The sequence below is a fragment of the Podarcis tiliguerta genome, assembly GCF_965153285.1.
Source record: "Podarcis tiliguerta genome assembly, chromosome: 5".
Classification (NCBI taxonomy): domain Eukaryota; kingdom Metazoa; phylum Chordata; class Lepidosauria; order Squamata; family Lacertidae; genus Podarcis; species Podarcis tiliguerta.
Window position 1 is genome coordinate 15,438,542 of NC_139538.1, and position 15,943 is coordinate 15,454,484.

Genomic DNA, 15,943 nt, shown 5'->3' on the forward strand with positions numbered 1-15,943 from the left:
TGCAGGGAAAGTCTACAGCATCCTTGGGAAGAGTGCATCCCACTTTCAAAGAGAGCATGGAGGTGGTTGGAGAGTGCTGCACTGTGCTTTTTACAGTTTTTAAAGGGTTGTTTTGGCAAGTGCGATTTTGGCTTTATGCTCTATCCCTGGAACTTAAGCCCCATGTAAGTTGAGAGTCTACTGCATGGGTAGGCAAACTAAGGCCCAACGGATGAATCTGGCCCAATCAGCTTCTAAATCCGGCCCATGGACAGTCTGGGAATCAGCATGTTTTTACATGAGTAGAATGTGTTTTTTTATTTAAAATGCATCTCTGTGTTAATTGCGGGGCATAGGAATTTGTTCTCCCCCCCCCCTTTCAAAATGTAGCCCGGCCCCCCACAAGGTCTGAGGGACAGTGGACCAGCCCCCTGCTGAAAAAGTTTGCAGACCCCTGGTCTACTGTATTAAAAAACTACAAGTTTATGACAAATTTCCATTTCCCTTCTCTCCCAAAATACGTTACAGTGAATTTCACGTGTTGGATTTTGGACAGTTGTGATTGTTGGGCATTGTTTTCTATTCTTACCTTAACAAGTTGCTCCATAGAGAGCCATGCGTTGCTGGTGGTTTTGTTATTGTACTGTCTCTTCTGACGTGCTGAATAAACATGTACCATGTTTCTCCAAAACCATCCTTAGCTCTCTTGTTTTTCAGAGCTGTAAGTTGCTCTGATGACTTTTCCATAAGAGCACCGTTCCATGCCCTTTCCAGCCAAGTCTCCAGGGTCAAATTAGCAGATGTTTTCCAGTGCCTTGCTATAACTTGTCTGGCTTCAGTCATCTTCTTTAAACATTAAGTCTTTCAAAGAATCGATAAACAAGCTTACGTTTGGGGTCACAGGGTACCGTTTGACCTGTAGTTACAGATACTTTAATCATAATTAATTACCAAAGGAATTCATTCTTATTGCAGTTTCACCACTTATGGAAATAAGACCCCAATTTATCAGTATGATTGATTAAAACATTTATCATAGTAGTTGTTGTTGCTGTTGTTGTTGTTTTAAAAAAACCAATTAACCCCAAACATGCTACTTATTGTGCTCTAAAAGCAATGTAAAGAAATTAACAACACAACCACCACCGACTCACGGAAAAAGTGGATAGAGAAACCCCCCCCCCCCGTCTCATAGTAGCAGAGCTCATGAGCCTCCAGTGAAGCTGAATGTTGAAAAATTCAAGACAGATAAATACAGCACATAGTTGGAAATTTGGAATGGAGGGAAAGAAACAATACTGAACCATACTAGCCCCTGGACAGAAATTGTTTTTGGTGTGGGTCATGGATATGTGGAATGACGGGGGTAGTTTTGGACACTTGATCCAAGCCATCGCCTGGATTTACCCCTGTCATGCTTCAGTCCTCCTCTGGTATGTCCCTTTTCAGCTGCACCTGTATTAGAGCTCCAACACTGGTGGGGTATGGACTGTAGAGGGAATGACAGGAGGAGGAGGGGAATCTGACATGGGCTCTCCCTCCCTGAAGTCAGAACTCTCCCCACTAAAATATCTTGAACTCATTAGATACAGTTAATTCAGAACATTTAGGGAAGTAACATTTATTTTAAACTATGAATTGATGGACTTTGACCAGTTTTGATAAGAAAACAATTATTTGTTTATTATATTTAATTCCTTCTCGCATTATGGAACCAAAGGCTCTATTGCTTTTTTTAAAAAAGTTAGTTCTCACTGAGCATTGACATTCTACTCCCAGAAGCAATTTTTCAGAGTGTTTAAAATTATTATATTTTTTAGGTACAACGTCAGCTGCAGTAAGAAATTTGGATTATATGGCTCAGACAAAAGCAGTCGTTGGAGCCGGAGCCTTGGGCGACGCGGGCGACGGCCAAGCAGCTCTGATGGAGCTCCCAGGGAACACTTCCTTAGACAGGTCTGTGGAATGCTAACTAAACTCCACGGTGTCCTTTTGTAAGAGTTAATCAAGGAAAATGGTTATACTGTGGTTTATCTGTACTGCATTTTCCAGCTTCCAATTACTTATCCATCTGCAGAAGAAGACTTGGCTTCTCAGGAAGACAATGTACCGGTTGCCATGACCACTCGCTTGCGAAGGCAAAGTGAAAGGGAAAGAGAGCGCGAACTTAGGGAACTGAGAATTAGGAAAACAACAGACAACATGGATTTGTTACCAGCGATACAATCTGATCCATCCGGATGGACTGTGGAAGATGTTTGGGCCTTCATACATTCTTTGCCTGGTATGGAGATGAAGCACATTTGTTTGTTAAGAATGTCCGATGGCAATATTACTACTTTTGAGGGGAGAGGCAGAGGAGGCGTAGGAGAGCTGGTTTGGGTTGCAAAGAAACAGGATTAATATCGCACCTATTTCCTCTTGTGCTTCTAGAGTTTACTTTCAGAATCCTTGACAGCAGAGAGGGGTTTCGGGATTTATACGGTGACTTCCAGCAAGTTCTCAGGCTTACCAAAAATAAAATAAAATCTCAGTTCCAAACAAATTAAATGCAATCATTAAAGTGATTTACAGGGGGGAACAGTTACGTTTTTAAAAACTGGAAAAATAAAAAAGACATTTGCCTAGTTCCAAAATGACATCAGGGTAGGTCCCAGGTGAGCCCGCCACAGTCAGGGTGCCACCACTAAGAAGGCCTTTTCTCTCCCAGCCACTTAAAACCGCTCAGATGGAAACTGTTGTGACAGTTTTCAAAAATAGCTGGTTTATTTTCAGTTCTTAAATCCTTTTATTTTGCTTCCACACACCTTAGTATGTCCACCAGTACTGTTTCATAATCACTATGGCATTGTTCAGTATCCCTTGGTACATCATTGAGGCTGTTGTGTAGTGAGAGGTTTATGCTTCAATAGTGTGGTAACACTTCCCTATTCAATTGAAACCTGATTTCCTTTTAAACATCCCAGGTATCTCTTGTTTAAATAACACTGCATTGGCTGAATGTGTTTGCTTAAGTAGCGGCTAGGATCCTGAGAGAGACCCAGTTTCACCCACACTCCACTGCCAAGAAGTCTCCAGTCCAAAGGGCTAATTCACACCACCAAGCAGGAGGAAGAGGGCCCCCCCCCCCCCCATCCTTGTGGTCTGTGCATTGGTTCCTATTCTCAAAGATCAAGCTGTAATCTGTGAACGTTTCAGACATTATAGTGTTACGTAAATCCTGTTCTGTTGCACCTGTGTCTCATCTGAAGTAGAATATTAGTGTTTCCCACCCCGGAAGACATAAATGGTCTATTTCAGAGCATTTCAGGTCTATTTCTTATCTCATTATACATGATAAAGCTATTTTTAGCCATCTCACCCCTTGCTTTTTCCTGTAAGACCAATAGCAGTTGTTAACAGGATTACCACACCTATCAGCCAATCACCCATTCCCACCACCCTTCTGAGTAATACCCCTCCCCACCCTCTCACTATGTATAAGGGTCTGGTGACTTCTGTTTCAGTGTATCTGAAGAAGTGTGCATGGCACACGAAAGCCCATACCAATAATAAACTTAGTCGGTCTCTAAGGTGCTACTGGAAGGAATTTTTATTTATTTATTTCAGAGCAGGCATAGAATCATAGAGTTGGAAGAGACCACAAGGGCCATCGAGTCCAACCCCCTGCCAAGCAGGAAAAGCAGGCAGAGATGTGAAGGAACAGGAAGTGTCTGCTGCGATATTTCAATGGTTTTACAACAGTAGAAAGAGAAGGCCCAGGTTGATGAGGAGCTGGAACCCTTGAGAATGTGCGCTCTTTTCTACCAACAATAATGCAAACTAGGATGGAATTATAGGCAAGATTTAGATAAAAGTGGAAGTCATTAAGCCAAGCTTTGGGGGGAGGAAATCTTATTTCAAGATCACAATGCCTATTTTTAAATTAATAATTGTCATTTCTTTGCAGGTTGCCAAGATATTGCCGATGAATTTCGAGCCCAGGAGATTGATGGGCAGGCTCTCCTCTTATTAAAAGAGGATCATCTCATGAGTGCAATGAATATTAAGCTAGGACCTGCACTGAAAATCTGTGCACGAATCAACTCCTTGAAGGAATCCTAGTGGAAAATAAGGCTTTAAATCACAGCTTCCACCATATGACAGACTTGTAATAAAACAGCATCTTAACGTTTGATGTGATTATTACTGCTGTGTTTTGCTAAGCATCCTTTTCCACATAAAGACTGTTGGAGGAGCATATCTAATGTAATCTTCCAAACCTTCCAGTAGTTATCCAGCTTATCAGGAAGCATAAGCTGTGTTGGCAAGTTGTTGTAGTCAAATGCAGGGCAAGGAGAGTCAGTGGAAAGCTCTATGAGGCTTCTGTAAGATGTTGCGAGTGATGCTTATTCCAAAAAGGTGATTATTTAACATTCAAGATTTAAGCTTTTTTTAGAAAATGTAACCTTGATATAACCTTGATTACAGTTTCAAATTGTGTTTCTATACACTTTTTCCTTTGTAGAAAGCTTTTTAAGAATATGGATTAACAGAAGAGTCCACAGAGTCTGTGGAAGCACTGATTATGGTAAAATGCTATGCATTTAATTGTGCTCTTTTGAGTTTCAATTAATCCTGAGCGTATAGTTTGAAGGGAACTTGCAACTGACTTCCTCTTCTCTCATAACCCTACAGCTGCCCCACCACTGTAGCATTCTCTTTTAAGTGCTGAAGCTTTTCTGTGAACATGCAAGATATTTTGTAAATGCAGTATACCTTCCACTGTCAGAACCTTGGTCACTTGAATTCCATGTCAGCATAAGCATCCCTCTCATGTGTACAAACCTATGAATGTTTTTTGGGGGGGTGGGGGAAGGGGTGGGGGGGTATTCTTGATAAATGAAGTTGTACAGTTAGGTGTGATGCACATAGTGGCAAAACTGCTGAGAGCTGGAACGGCGGTGTGGCACACACTTCCCAGACGGTAGTAAAAAGCACATACATGATGACAATGATTCTTTGTATGCTGCTATGCACTGAAGAGGGCATTATGTTGTTATTGTTCTGGTTTTCTTCTTCTTCTTCTTCTTGCTGGTTTAGACCAAAGGAGTTAATGTACACCTGTTCAATGGAAATGTGTCGCCCGTGCGCTGGTGTGCAACTCCGAATTATTGAATAATTCTCAAGGGCAAATTGGATCAGCAGACGTTTCTAGACTTCGCTCTCTTTCTATAGTTCTCGCCTCTCCATTTGCAGGTGTTCTGGTGGACGCTGCTGGGGATGTTTTTCTTCCCTCTCCATAGGGAATCAGCACTTTTCGAAATCACAATTGTTTTTCTTTGTAACATTTCCTCGCAGCCCAGTGTTATCTGCAGCAGTTATTCATGTTACAGCAAGGACCCTAAACCAATGGCACCAAAGTATTAAGAGTAAGTGTTCAGAAGTTTGTCCTCTATATCTGAGTAGGAGTTTGAATCATTCTTTGGAAGATCTTCTACCCCACCATTAAGTTAGTATGCTTCAGTGAAATGGGGCCCAGTTCACTGAGTATTTCTCCTAAGCCAGACCCACTAACATGAATGAGTGTGTCATAAGACTAAGGGATCTCTGTTCATTTTAATAGAGCTTGTTCAAAAGGAATGTCTTATAGATTGTGATCATCATTTAACTGAATGTGAATCTTCCACAAGGGCTTGTGGCCTGGTAAAATGTTGTTTGTTTTATTGGGCAGTAACACTGTATCTGTTAATTTAAGGGTGGTTTATTTAGCAAAATTACTTAAGACTACTGGTTTTAGCCCTACTGGTTTTTTTTAATCTCAAATTTAGGAATGCGTTCAGAAAGTTACTGTATTATCTTTAACCTTCAACAATTAATCCGTTTACTATTATCAGAAGCTCAAAGTAAGTAAATTCTTTATAGTGTTAAGGAGAGCTACCAAACATTTACAGGTGCCTATGGTAAAGGTTTGAAAATTACAAAGTATTAATCATTCTCCAACTCCTCGTATTTACTGCGCATAGATTCTTTTGCATATGAAACATGCAAACATGTTGTAGGATGCCAAGTAGTTAAAGCTGCCTCCAAATCATATGGTCTGGTTCTTTACGGAAATAGTAGTTGTGAACAGCTACCTGAACTGGTTCTTTGCCTAAATAGTATTGGTAACTGTAAGTTCAGAAAACTGGTAAAGGTGTTTTTTTGAGAAAGCACAACAGGAGGATTTCAGAATTAAGAGCTTTCTGCCACATTTTGGAGGATGGACAGGCAATAGTTGTTCAGTCCTACTCACATGGGATTTAGGTGGGGAGCATTTGAGCCATTTTAGTCTCATTTACTTCACAGAGATTAAGGCTGAAGTATGATGCGTATTTATGTGGGAGTAAGTCCCATTTTAATTCTGTGTGACAGTTCTCAGTAAATGTGTACTGGGCTGTAAATCATATGAATCAAAATATTTCAATTTAACTGAGTGCTACACAAAGCTTATTTTGTTTTGTAAATTGCTATTATTATTATTTTATTTTTATTTTAAGTCTCTTATTTTAAGCATCTGGGAACTGGAACAATGTTACATCTCCTGTAATTATAAATAGAGCACAAAATCCATGGCCGAGTGATTCTTACATAAACATTATATAAATTATACCAAATGCTTAGTTACTTTCATTAGCTGCACTACGTATAGGTTCACAGAGAATGCTGACAATAATTATAGAATAATATAGTATATTAAAGTACTGTGGGCCTGAGGATAAAAAGTAAGAACAGAAGCACAGATAATTCTGCCCTGAATAGAAACGTTTGTTCGAGCTGTCTCCAACAAACCAGTTTGTCCAGCGAGATGTATTGCTCAAAGAACCAGGCGCTTACCTTATCCTAATAGGTCAGCCTATCAGTTTGATGGGTTCCTTTCTCTCCCCTCCCACTCAGGCTGGGGCAATGGTGGCAGACCAAACAGAGCGGCAACGAAGACTGGTGCTGTGGCAGGCTGCTGTCATAGCACCACCACCCCTGGCAGTAGCAGCCTATACAACTGCCACACTGAACTAATTGCAAAAGCTATACAGAGAAGTTTCTGTATTATGCAAAAGCGGACTAGTTCTTGTCAAAAGGCAGTGCCTTTTGCTCTCAGCATTGACCTTGGGACAGTAAAGTTAGACTTTGGGACAGATAAAGAAAGCACATCATCTCCTCCTTGTTCACCCCCTACAACTCGGCTTGTCTCTTTATGGCAATAGCATTCCTGCCCCCGCCCACCATAGAAGGCAATGTTTCACAAGCTATTCCTGTGTATGCACTGGAGTTTCCCCCTTAATTTAACCAAGTTTGTATGCCACTTAATTATAAATGAAACCCCTAAGCAGGTTACAGAATTATACACTAATTAGTTAATAAAGGTAAGGCTTAAAATAATTCTTTTTTTAAAAAATCAAATTATAATTAAGGAGTTAAAAATATACGTTATGAGCTAGAATTACTGATTAAAATACACATCAACTTTGCATGTCTAGGTAGGCTTCCTTAAACAGAAAAGTTTTTAGGCTCTGAAAAGAGGCAGTGTAGGCACCTGCCTAAAGGCAATGGGCAGGAAGTTCCCAGAGTCTGGGAATTGCCACTCTAAAACACTGATTCCTAGCAGCATGAAAAGGAGCACGATCAAGTGAGAAACTAAAGTGGTTTTCATAGCTTGATATAATAGGCTAGTTTGGGCCCTGAGTGAATGAATTCGTTTCAGTTTGCCTTTAAGTGTTACTCATCGTGATGTGGATATAATTAGTATTTATTCTTTAAGATGGCTAATTTGTAAGGGGGCAGGTGTGTGTTCTTGAAGACATTTTAACACTGTATGGAGCAACATAGACATGTATGGACTACATGGTATTGAGCTTCAATCCTGCCCTCCAGTTAGGAATAGCACTTGGATTTCAGATTCCTTTAGTAGTGCTTCTAGCATTTAGGGGATGCCCAGAGATAATTGCACAAGGCTTGTTAAAAATGATCTTCAGTGCTTGTGTGAATACAGCAACAAGTGGAAGCACATTATTTGCTTGCAATTATCAGCACCATTATCAGCGTCAGCATTTCAGGGCTAATTCTCACTTTACATTTTGTACTCAAGTACAGCTTCTAAAAGAACAGGATGTGAAATGGGAAGTGGTAATTTGCATTGGTTGTTTGTTTGATTGGTTGCATTGATAGTTTGGGGACTATTTACTGAAGCTACAGGCTTAGTATGGAGTATTTTAAATTTTAGTCCTAAGGTAAATACAATGTTTTCTTCTCCTTTTAATAAAATTCCCTGCCTCTTTGGATCACATCCTTGATTCTAGTCTAGTGATGGCATTTATAGAAGTTAGAAATCTGAGTCGTACTTGGGCTGTGTCCAGTCACTGTTAGTTGCGAGGTTTAGAATCTTATGGGAACTACAAGAAACAGTTTGCTTGAAGGTGTTTGGGGGAAGCATGTACCAAGTCACACAGAAACTTGCACTACTATTCTGGGCAATCTTATCATTTATAGACTGTGCCACCTGAGTTGGCCACACCTCAGGTCTTCCTCATAGATTAGCAAGCATCTGCACAAGGACAAAGCATATTTCTCATGTGGTTTTCAGGCACAGACTGCACAAAATTATACTCCTGACGCTCCAGAACACTTTTACATTAGATGGCTATTTTCCATATACCAAGCTGTAATAGGATTAGAAACGTCAAATGGCGCCAGATGTAGTAGTAGTAGTAGCAGCCACACCTCATCGCTGTCGGTTTAATGACTTGTCACAGTGTTCGACCTTTTTGTATTGACGTGGGCTAAAATCCCATGATTGTAAACAGCCATGGAGACTTGACAGTAGACTCCACAAGTGTGCAATGTAAATATGCATCAGGTATATGTGATGGAGTCATCTGCAGGAAAAGGGCATAGAAAACTGCCTTTTGATATATTTAAAACAAAATGAAGGACATGAGCCAGAGTGAGGGCTCAAGTGCCTTTCAGTGTTTGAGAATCATTTGATGATTCACCTGCATAATCTCCCCATCAGTGATGCTTGTTACGTTTGAGTAACTCCATGGGATCACCTTCTTGTTGGGCAGTTAAGATAGCCAAGGATCAATGCCTGCTGACATTATCCTGGGAGTAAGGACATGTGAGGGGTTTAAACACAGACTAACAAATCTTGGCTAAAGCTATTGTATATGGAGAAGAGAAGTGTCATACTTGACTCAGGCAGTATTTTAGGAGAATGGTGAAAGGACATTAGCAATGGAGTGATGGCAAAGCAAGTCCTGGGTGCAGTTTTGATGGAAGTTGCTTCACATCCTTCATTTTCTCTAACAGGATGGAACAGTCCCTTAAACTGCAGCTCCCTTGCAGCACTAAGTTAGGTATAAACAAGCAGCTTACATCATATTTCATCACCAGTGTTATTATCTCTTCACACAAATCTGTAAAGTAAATATTCACTCCTGAAATGCAAATTGACATATTCTTCCCATAACATTTGCATGTAATTTTTTAAATAAAAAATGCTTACTCTAAAATATGTTCTTTCTGATGTTATCAGTGAAATCTAAGTAAACATGAACAGTTTACATTTCAGTAAATATGATTCTAATGAAGGCATAAAAAACAGATTGTTTGCAATAGTAGGAGAACGTTCCCTGCGTGTGTCTGAAGCTAGTCTGTTATAGTAAATTAAAGCCTCATATAGCACAAGATTTCAACCTTTGTTGTGTCCTAACAACTAAAAGATAAAAGAACCCCATGTAAGTGATCTACGAGCTGTCCCCTAAGTAGCCTTAGCTTTTCTCTACTTTTTCCTGTGGTTTTAGATCTTTGTTAGCAAACTGATATTACAATAATACTTCCCCATTTCAGACCTTATGGGAATTTGTGATTAAAGATCCTATGATCAAAGTACTAAAGTTGGCATGCAGTTTGAGGAAGGGGGAGAGTGTTGGTCCAATGTTTGTTCCAGCTAAATATGGCTTTCTGATGCCAGGATCAATATGTTCAAACTGGCACCTTAATTAAGCAAGATCATCTGGAATCAGTGCCATTGGGGAAAACCTGAATGCATATATTAACTCTTTATTATATATATAATCTCATTTGTATTAGGAAATATTTCTTCCACATACTTCTGGATTTTTTGTTCATATCCATGGTCTTTTAAAACATCTGATGCTAGAGTACCTCTGTTATACTGCCCTTTCATAAATCTGTTGGGTTTATAAATATGTTAATAATTCCTCTCTATGGGTGTCTAGTTATATAGATTGACAAAAGTACTGTGCCCTCCAAAAAAACCAATAGGATAAAATTGGCCCCATGGCCTTAAACATTTCTGACTCTGAAAAATGACCATTTTGTGTTCTTTACCCTTTTCTGTTATGTGAACCAGTAAATAGATGAAACATAATCTTAACTTTACTGCCTCTTCTATTGCACTAATATCTGAAAATGCTGTTTAAGCAGATAAAGTACTTAACTACAATTTATAAGCTTGTAAACTAAATTCTTTATGTTCTGAACCCCATTTTTGTATTTATCCAGGGTAATTTATCCCTCTCTTCTCTTTTGTTACATCTATGAAAGCCAACAGAGACAAGGGTTATGTGAGGAATTAGCAAATTTGTGTAAGGTTGAGAGACAATGGGACTTTGAGTATATTTGCATATAAATTTGTGTAAAATTAATCACGCTTCCTTGTGTGCCTCCTCGAGAGGCCCAGAGGGTGGCAACACAAGAACGGGCCTTCTCTGCATTGGCTCCCCATCTGTGGAATGTTCTCTCCAGGGAAGTTCGCCTGGCACCTTCATTATACATCTTTAGGCGCAAGGTAAAAATGTTCCTTTTTAACCAGGCCTTTGGTTGAGTTGATTGACATCCTATGCCCTTTTAAAATGTGGGGTTTTGGGGGTGGGGTTATTGGGTTGTTGCTTTTATTTTGATTATGTATTTTGTGGTTTTATATTTTGATTTTATTCTGTGAGCCACCCTGAGACCTCTTGGTACAGGGCGGCATATAAATTTGATAAATAATAATAATATATGTACGTCTGTGTTTGTATCATGGAATGGTACTTCGACTTTCCTAAACAAGTGGTTTAAGCATATGTAGCAACAATTTGGCACTTTCATTGTTTCCAGTGAAAGTTTTGAAAAATTATCCTTCCCCCTAATTAAGCTGTATCATTTTTACATTTAAAGAATAAGCCACACAGTGATTTCGGTAAAAATTGATCTATATGTATCCTTTTTATATAAAAAGCACTTTCATATTTACATAGCATGTGGATGAATTTTAGATTCTCATATTTGTTATGGTCTGTAGGAGTGATGTAAAATTTACTTGTTATTAAATCTGTCCATGAATAATCAGATTATACAAAGGATGAATCAAAGCACCTTATACTATTGCTGCTTCAATTTGCTTGTAATTGCACCTTTTGTTATTGGCACACACTTTTTTTTAAATTGAGCATTCTTATGTGGTAATATTTGCTTCCTGTGGGGTTAAATATTTGACCTACAGCATCACCAACTTGGTTTATAGTTGAACTGTACATTGAAAGTGTGAATACAGTGCTGCAGAAATAAAAGCTACTTCCATTTGTCTAGTTTGATGTCTTTTTTCACATTGAGGGAAGAGTGACAGCCACTGATTACTTTATTTCAAGTATGTTGCTCAAACACTGTGTAATAAAATTATTTATATTTATTTATATACCACCCTATACAATATAAAAACACAAAATATATAATCAAAATAAAAGCAAGAACAACCCAATAACTCCCTGCAAATAACCAGAGAGGGAAAATAGAATTTAAAACACAACATACACAATATTTGTAATAAAACATATAAAAACACACACCCATCAGGTATCATCAAGGATTAAAAGATCAATTTAACTGTCTTTCAAATCAAAACATTTTAGCCATTGGTGTTTTTCCCAACCATTCATAGAAGCTCTTTGATCCAGTTGAGGCTTCCATGGAGGGGCGCTAGGAGGCAATTTTCTATTATTCCCCCTTCCTTCTGCAGCCCTTGCCCCCACCCCCAAATCTGTTCCAAGGGTTGAGGTGGGAGCAGAGAAGGTGGCATTGAGGGCTGCAAGAGAAAGGTGGAAATTGCAACAACTGCCTCCTTCCGTCCATGGTAGCCACCACTGGATCTGAGAGCCTTGAATGAGATGAGGGCAGAATTTGGTTATTATTACAAACAACACTGTTGGGCACCTTTGACAGTAATTTGTCGTTATTTTGAAGTAAGCACTCATACTGGAAATCCAACTTGGTAAACAGCACACAATTACATTATAGCACCACTCACATACACATATTGGTGATCCCTTCCCCCCAAAAACCTACAAAAGTTTACAAATGTCGCAGAATAATACAATCTTCCCCCAAGCTATTATGGTAACTCAATATTCACCTCTCGCAGCTGCTTGCTAACAGATTAAACTTTGGGTGGTGGGCTTTTGAGTTTTCTCTTCATCTTGGAGGTTGAATGGGGCAAAGCAGAATTCCCAGCTGACAAATGGATCCACATCCCAAGTCTCTTCTGTCATTTCAATCTGGCGGCGCCTGGCCCAAAATGCGATTCCAATAATAAAGCTGTTGGCAAAATAAAGCCAGGGAACGTTCATCTCTATGCAAGCAGGAATCTCTGCACCAAGGAACAGGATTAGCATTTGAAGGAGCACAAATGGTGCCCAAGTGCCAATAAAGCAGATAATAAGTCTTGTCAAAAAATGCTTCGCAGAGTCTCTGAGGCTGCACTCAGGCATATAAGGGAAGAACAAAACAACCTCTCTCTCGATGGAAATTAGTTTAATTGATTTCACCATATCCACAACTTCTGACCAACAGAATACAAGAACCAGGCATATGATAAACAGCATGCCTACCGTCAGCCAGTAGCTCTGACTGCTGGTGTAGAAAGGGCACTGGTAGGCAGAATTGGAATGGCTTACCTCAAGTCCTATAGAGCTGCCTGGAAGATTCAGAACATAACAGAGAACTGAAATCCACGTGAAGGCAACAGCAACTGTGTATAGTGATCGCCAACACGTGTTAGGACGCTTGGAAGTTTGGGTTATTGTAAGGTAGTAATCCAAACCAGCTACAAAAGAAACTGGGTAAAATAAGATTCCATAGGCAAGGGCTGCTATCTGAGCCAGAAGACAGATATGATACACAGTAAATCGGACGCCTAAAAGCATGAAATCCTGAAAACAGGCAATGAAGGACATAGTTGCTAGAAGCACAAAGTCAACAAAGGCTAGTGAATTGCAGAAATAGCCCATATAACTCTCACGGAGATTTGGTTTTCGGACTTGTAACAAAAATAGATTGAGCATGACTTTCCCAAGCATGATGAGCAGAAGAGCTCCACTAGCTTCAGAATGATGGGAGGCTTGGCCATGTTGAAAATATGAAAAAGAACAGTTCTCACAGAAAATGGCAGCCATTATTTTGGATGGAGTTGAGTATTATTGAACTTTATTTCCAACACATACCTAAAAGATAAAAACAAGGGTTGGTTAGTTATTTCTAGATTCTTAGATAACATAATTAAAATAGCAGTACAAGCTATACATTAAAAGCTCGTTGGAATAAAATATGTTTTCAAAGACTTCCTAAGAACAAAGGGGGATGCTGATCAATACCTCCAGGGAAGGGATCCCACAACTGCGACGCCTCCACAAAATCGGGTATATCTATCCATATTAAAAGATACTGCACAATCAACCCACTGACAGAGGAATCCATATAAAAAGTTTCCTTTTCTTATCCAGCAGGCTTTAAATCATGCCATATTCATATGTTGCCATTCTTCCATTTTCCCTGCCTTCCTCACTTGTCAAGAGAATGAACACAGAAAACCAAGATGTCTTGTGTTTTGCTTTCATCACATTTAGGAAAGCATAGTGGTGAAGCTTTTGCATGTATGCAGTCTCATATTAAATCCCTGGCATCTCCATTTTAAAGTCAAGTAGCACCACTAGAAACACCTCTGCCTCAGACCTTTAAGAGACATTGCCAATCAAAACAAACAATGCTAGGCTGAGACGGACCCAAAAATCAGCCCCATTTCCCAGTACTGAAAACACCATTGCCCTGTTTCTTGACGTGCACTGTCAGAAATGATGGTTTTGTTTCTCAACAAAGAAGCCATAACCCCAAATAGGAAATAGCTCCGTACATGCAATCTTGACAGTAAGGCTCAGAGCTAGACACCAAACTTATTAACAAAGTTACTATTAAAGGCAGTCGGTTCACAAAAGCCTGATGGAACAAAGCAGTATTCACCTGCCAGCAGAAGGACAAGGAGGGAGCCAGTCTAGCTTATCTGGGGAGGGAATTTCAAAGACTGGGAGCAGCTACCGAGAAGTCCCTGTCCCATGATCCCACAAAGCATGCCTGTGAGGGTGGTGGGGACAAGAGAAGGCCTCCCCTGAAGATCTCAAAACCCAGGCAGGTTTGTATGAGTCATCAGGAAACCATTCAGATCCATCAGCCTCCTGGGGTGCAACACTTATTCAGTCCCCCACCCCTGCAGAGTCTCTGACTTCCAGCAAGTCTAAACTTTACCAGGTAGTAATCTGACCATGACAACTGAACAATAGAAAGTTCCTCCACTCTAAGATCACCACAATCCAATTCAGTGCAGAAAACCAAGGCCAGAGTCCATTCACTGACCTAGTATTGACCAGCATCATGAGATCACAAGGCAATAGAACCATGGAAGGGTTTGGAAGCAAGAGAAGGGCATGTATATTTTGTTTATATCGTCTAGTCTATGAATTGATGTATACCTCTCAGCTTTATACTGAATCAGACCCTTGGTCAACCAAAATACATTGTGATGCACATCCTGCAGGCCAGCAGAACATCATGATGTAGCCACTGTTCGACCAAGTCACTGATCTGGGTGGGTGCAGCCTTATCAGTCAGAACCTGCAGTCAGCAGGAATGAGGTCAGTGGCATTAACTCTTGAATAATGCAGCCTTTATCCAAAGAAAGACCTGGACCCCACCACCTCTGGCTCAGACAGTTGTTTTCAGCCACTCTCGTGTCAGCATTTCTATTATAAACCTTCCCCGCCCCCCATCCTGCTCCTCGCTCCTATCTTTTAAAATGTTATGACTCAGCCTAAAAGGCTTGGGCAGCATTAAAACTCTGTTCACGAGGTCAAAGCACAAGAGCCATTTTATTTGCATAGACTATTCCTATTAGAGGAATGCCATTGTGTTGGAAGGCTTAAAATGGAAACATCAGGTGTTTGTACTCTTGAAGGCAGCAAAACTGAGTATTTTCGAGTCCTGTTCCGCTGCAGAATTCTGTTTCCCTCAATATTGCAGTCTTACACTTTTTAAAAAGCAAGTGTACAATTCTCTTGATTTGATGAGTTTCACAGCATGAAAAGTTCTTTAATGTGCATAAAAATAGAGGACTGTGAACAGCTGGGGAGTGGGGAGAAGAAGAAGAGTTTGGATTTGATATCCCGCCTCTCACTCCCTTTAAGGAGTCTCAAAGCGGCTAACATTCTCCTTTCCCTTCCTCCCCCACAACAAACACTCTGTGAGGTGAGTGAGGCTGAGAGACTTCAAAGAAGTATGACTGGCCCAAGGTCACCCAGCAGCTGCATGTGGAGGAGCGGAGACGCGAACCCGGTTCCCCAGATTACGAGACTACCGCTCTTAACCACTACACCACACTGGAGCAAACAAAGCAGGACTACTAGGCAGTCTGACCTAGAGGGAAAGTACCTTCTCAGAGTCAAAGGATCAACCAAAGCTTCCTTCCTCATACCCACACCACCTTGTGTCTCTTATCATTCAAGGCAGCTTACAAATTTACCATTATTAAACAGAAGCATTACTGTCCAAAGCAGGGCCACACAATAACCCTTTCAACAAAGTAGTTCAGTATGACTATTCCTATACTCCAGATAGGGTGAAT

The 15,943-nt window shown here is 40.2% G+C and overlaps 2 protein-coding genes across 14 annotated transcripts in view; one reads left to right on the plus strand and one right to left on the minus strand.

The window, feature by feature from the left end:
* Nucleotides 1-11,588, plus strand: part of PHC3 (polyhomeotic homolog 3) — a 54,186-nt gene extending 42,598 nt beyond the window's left edge. For 9 of the 11 annotated variants that reach the window (XM_083442010.1, XM_083442006.1, XM_083442013.1 and 6 more), the window contains 3 exons: nucleotides 1,800-1,935; nucleotides 2,032-2,263; nucleotides 3,929-11,588. In XM_083442010.1, the coding sequence (XP_083298136.1) occupies nucleotides 1,800-1,935; nucleotides 2,032-2,263; nucleotides 3,929-4,083 (523 nt within the window). In that variant the 3' untranslated portion in view covers nucleotides 4,084-11,588. The remainder of the gene's footprint in view (nucleotides 1-1,799; nucleotides 1,936-2,031; nucleotides 2,264-3,928) is intronic. The other 2 variants (XR_014511721.1, XR_014511720.1) reach the window with 2 other exon arrangements.
* Nucleotides 11,589-11,671: 83 nt separating this feature from the next.
* The window catches only part of GPR160 (G protein-coupled receptor 160), a 31,238-nt gene continuing 26,966 nt past the window's right edge, over nucleotides 11,672-15,943 (minus strand). For all 3 annotated transcript variants that reach the window (XM_083442396.1, XM_083442395.1, XM_083442397.1), the window contains exon 2: nucleotides 11,672-13,496. In XM_083442396.1, the coding sequence (XP_083298522.1) occupies nucleotides 12,426-13,448 (1,023 nt within the window). In that variant the 5' untranslated portion in view covers nucleotides 13,449-13,496 and the 3' untranslated portion in view covers nucleotides 11,672-12,425. The remainder of the gene's footprint in view (nucleotides 13,497-15,943) is intronic.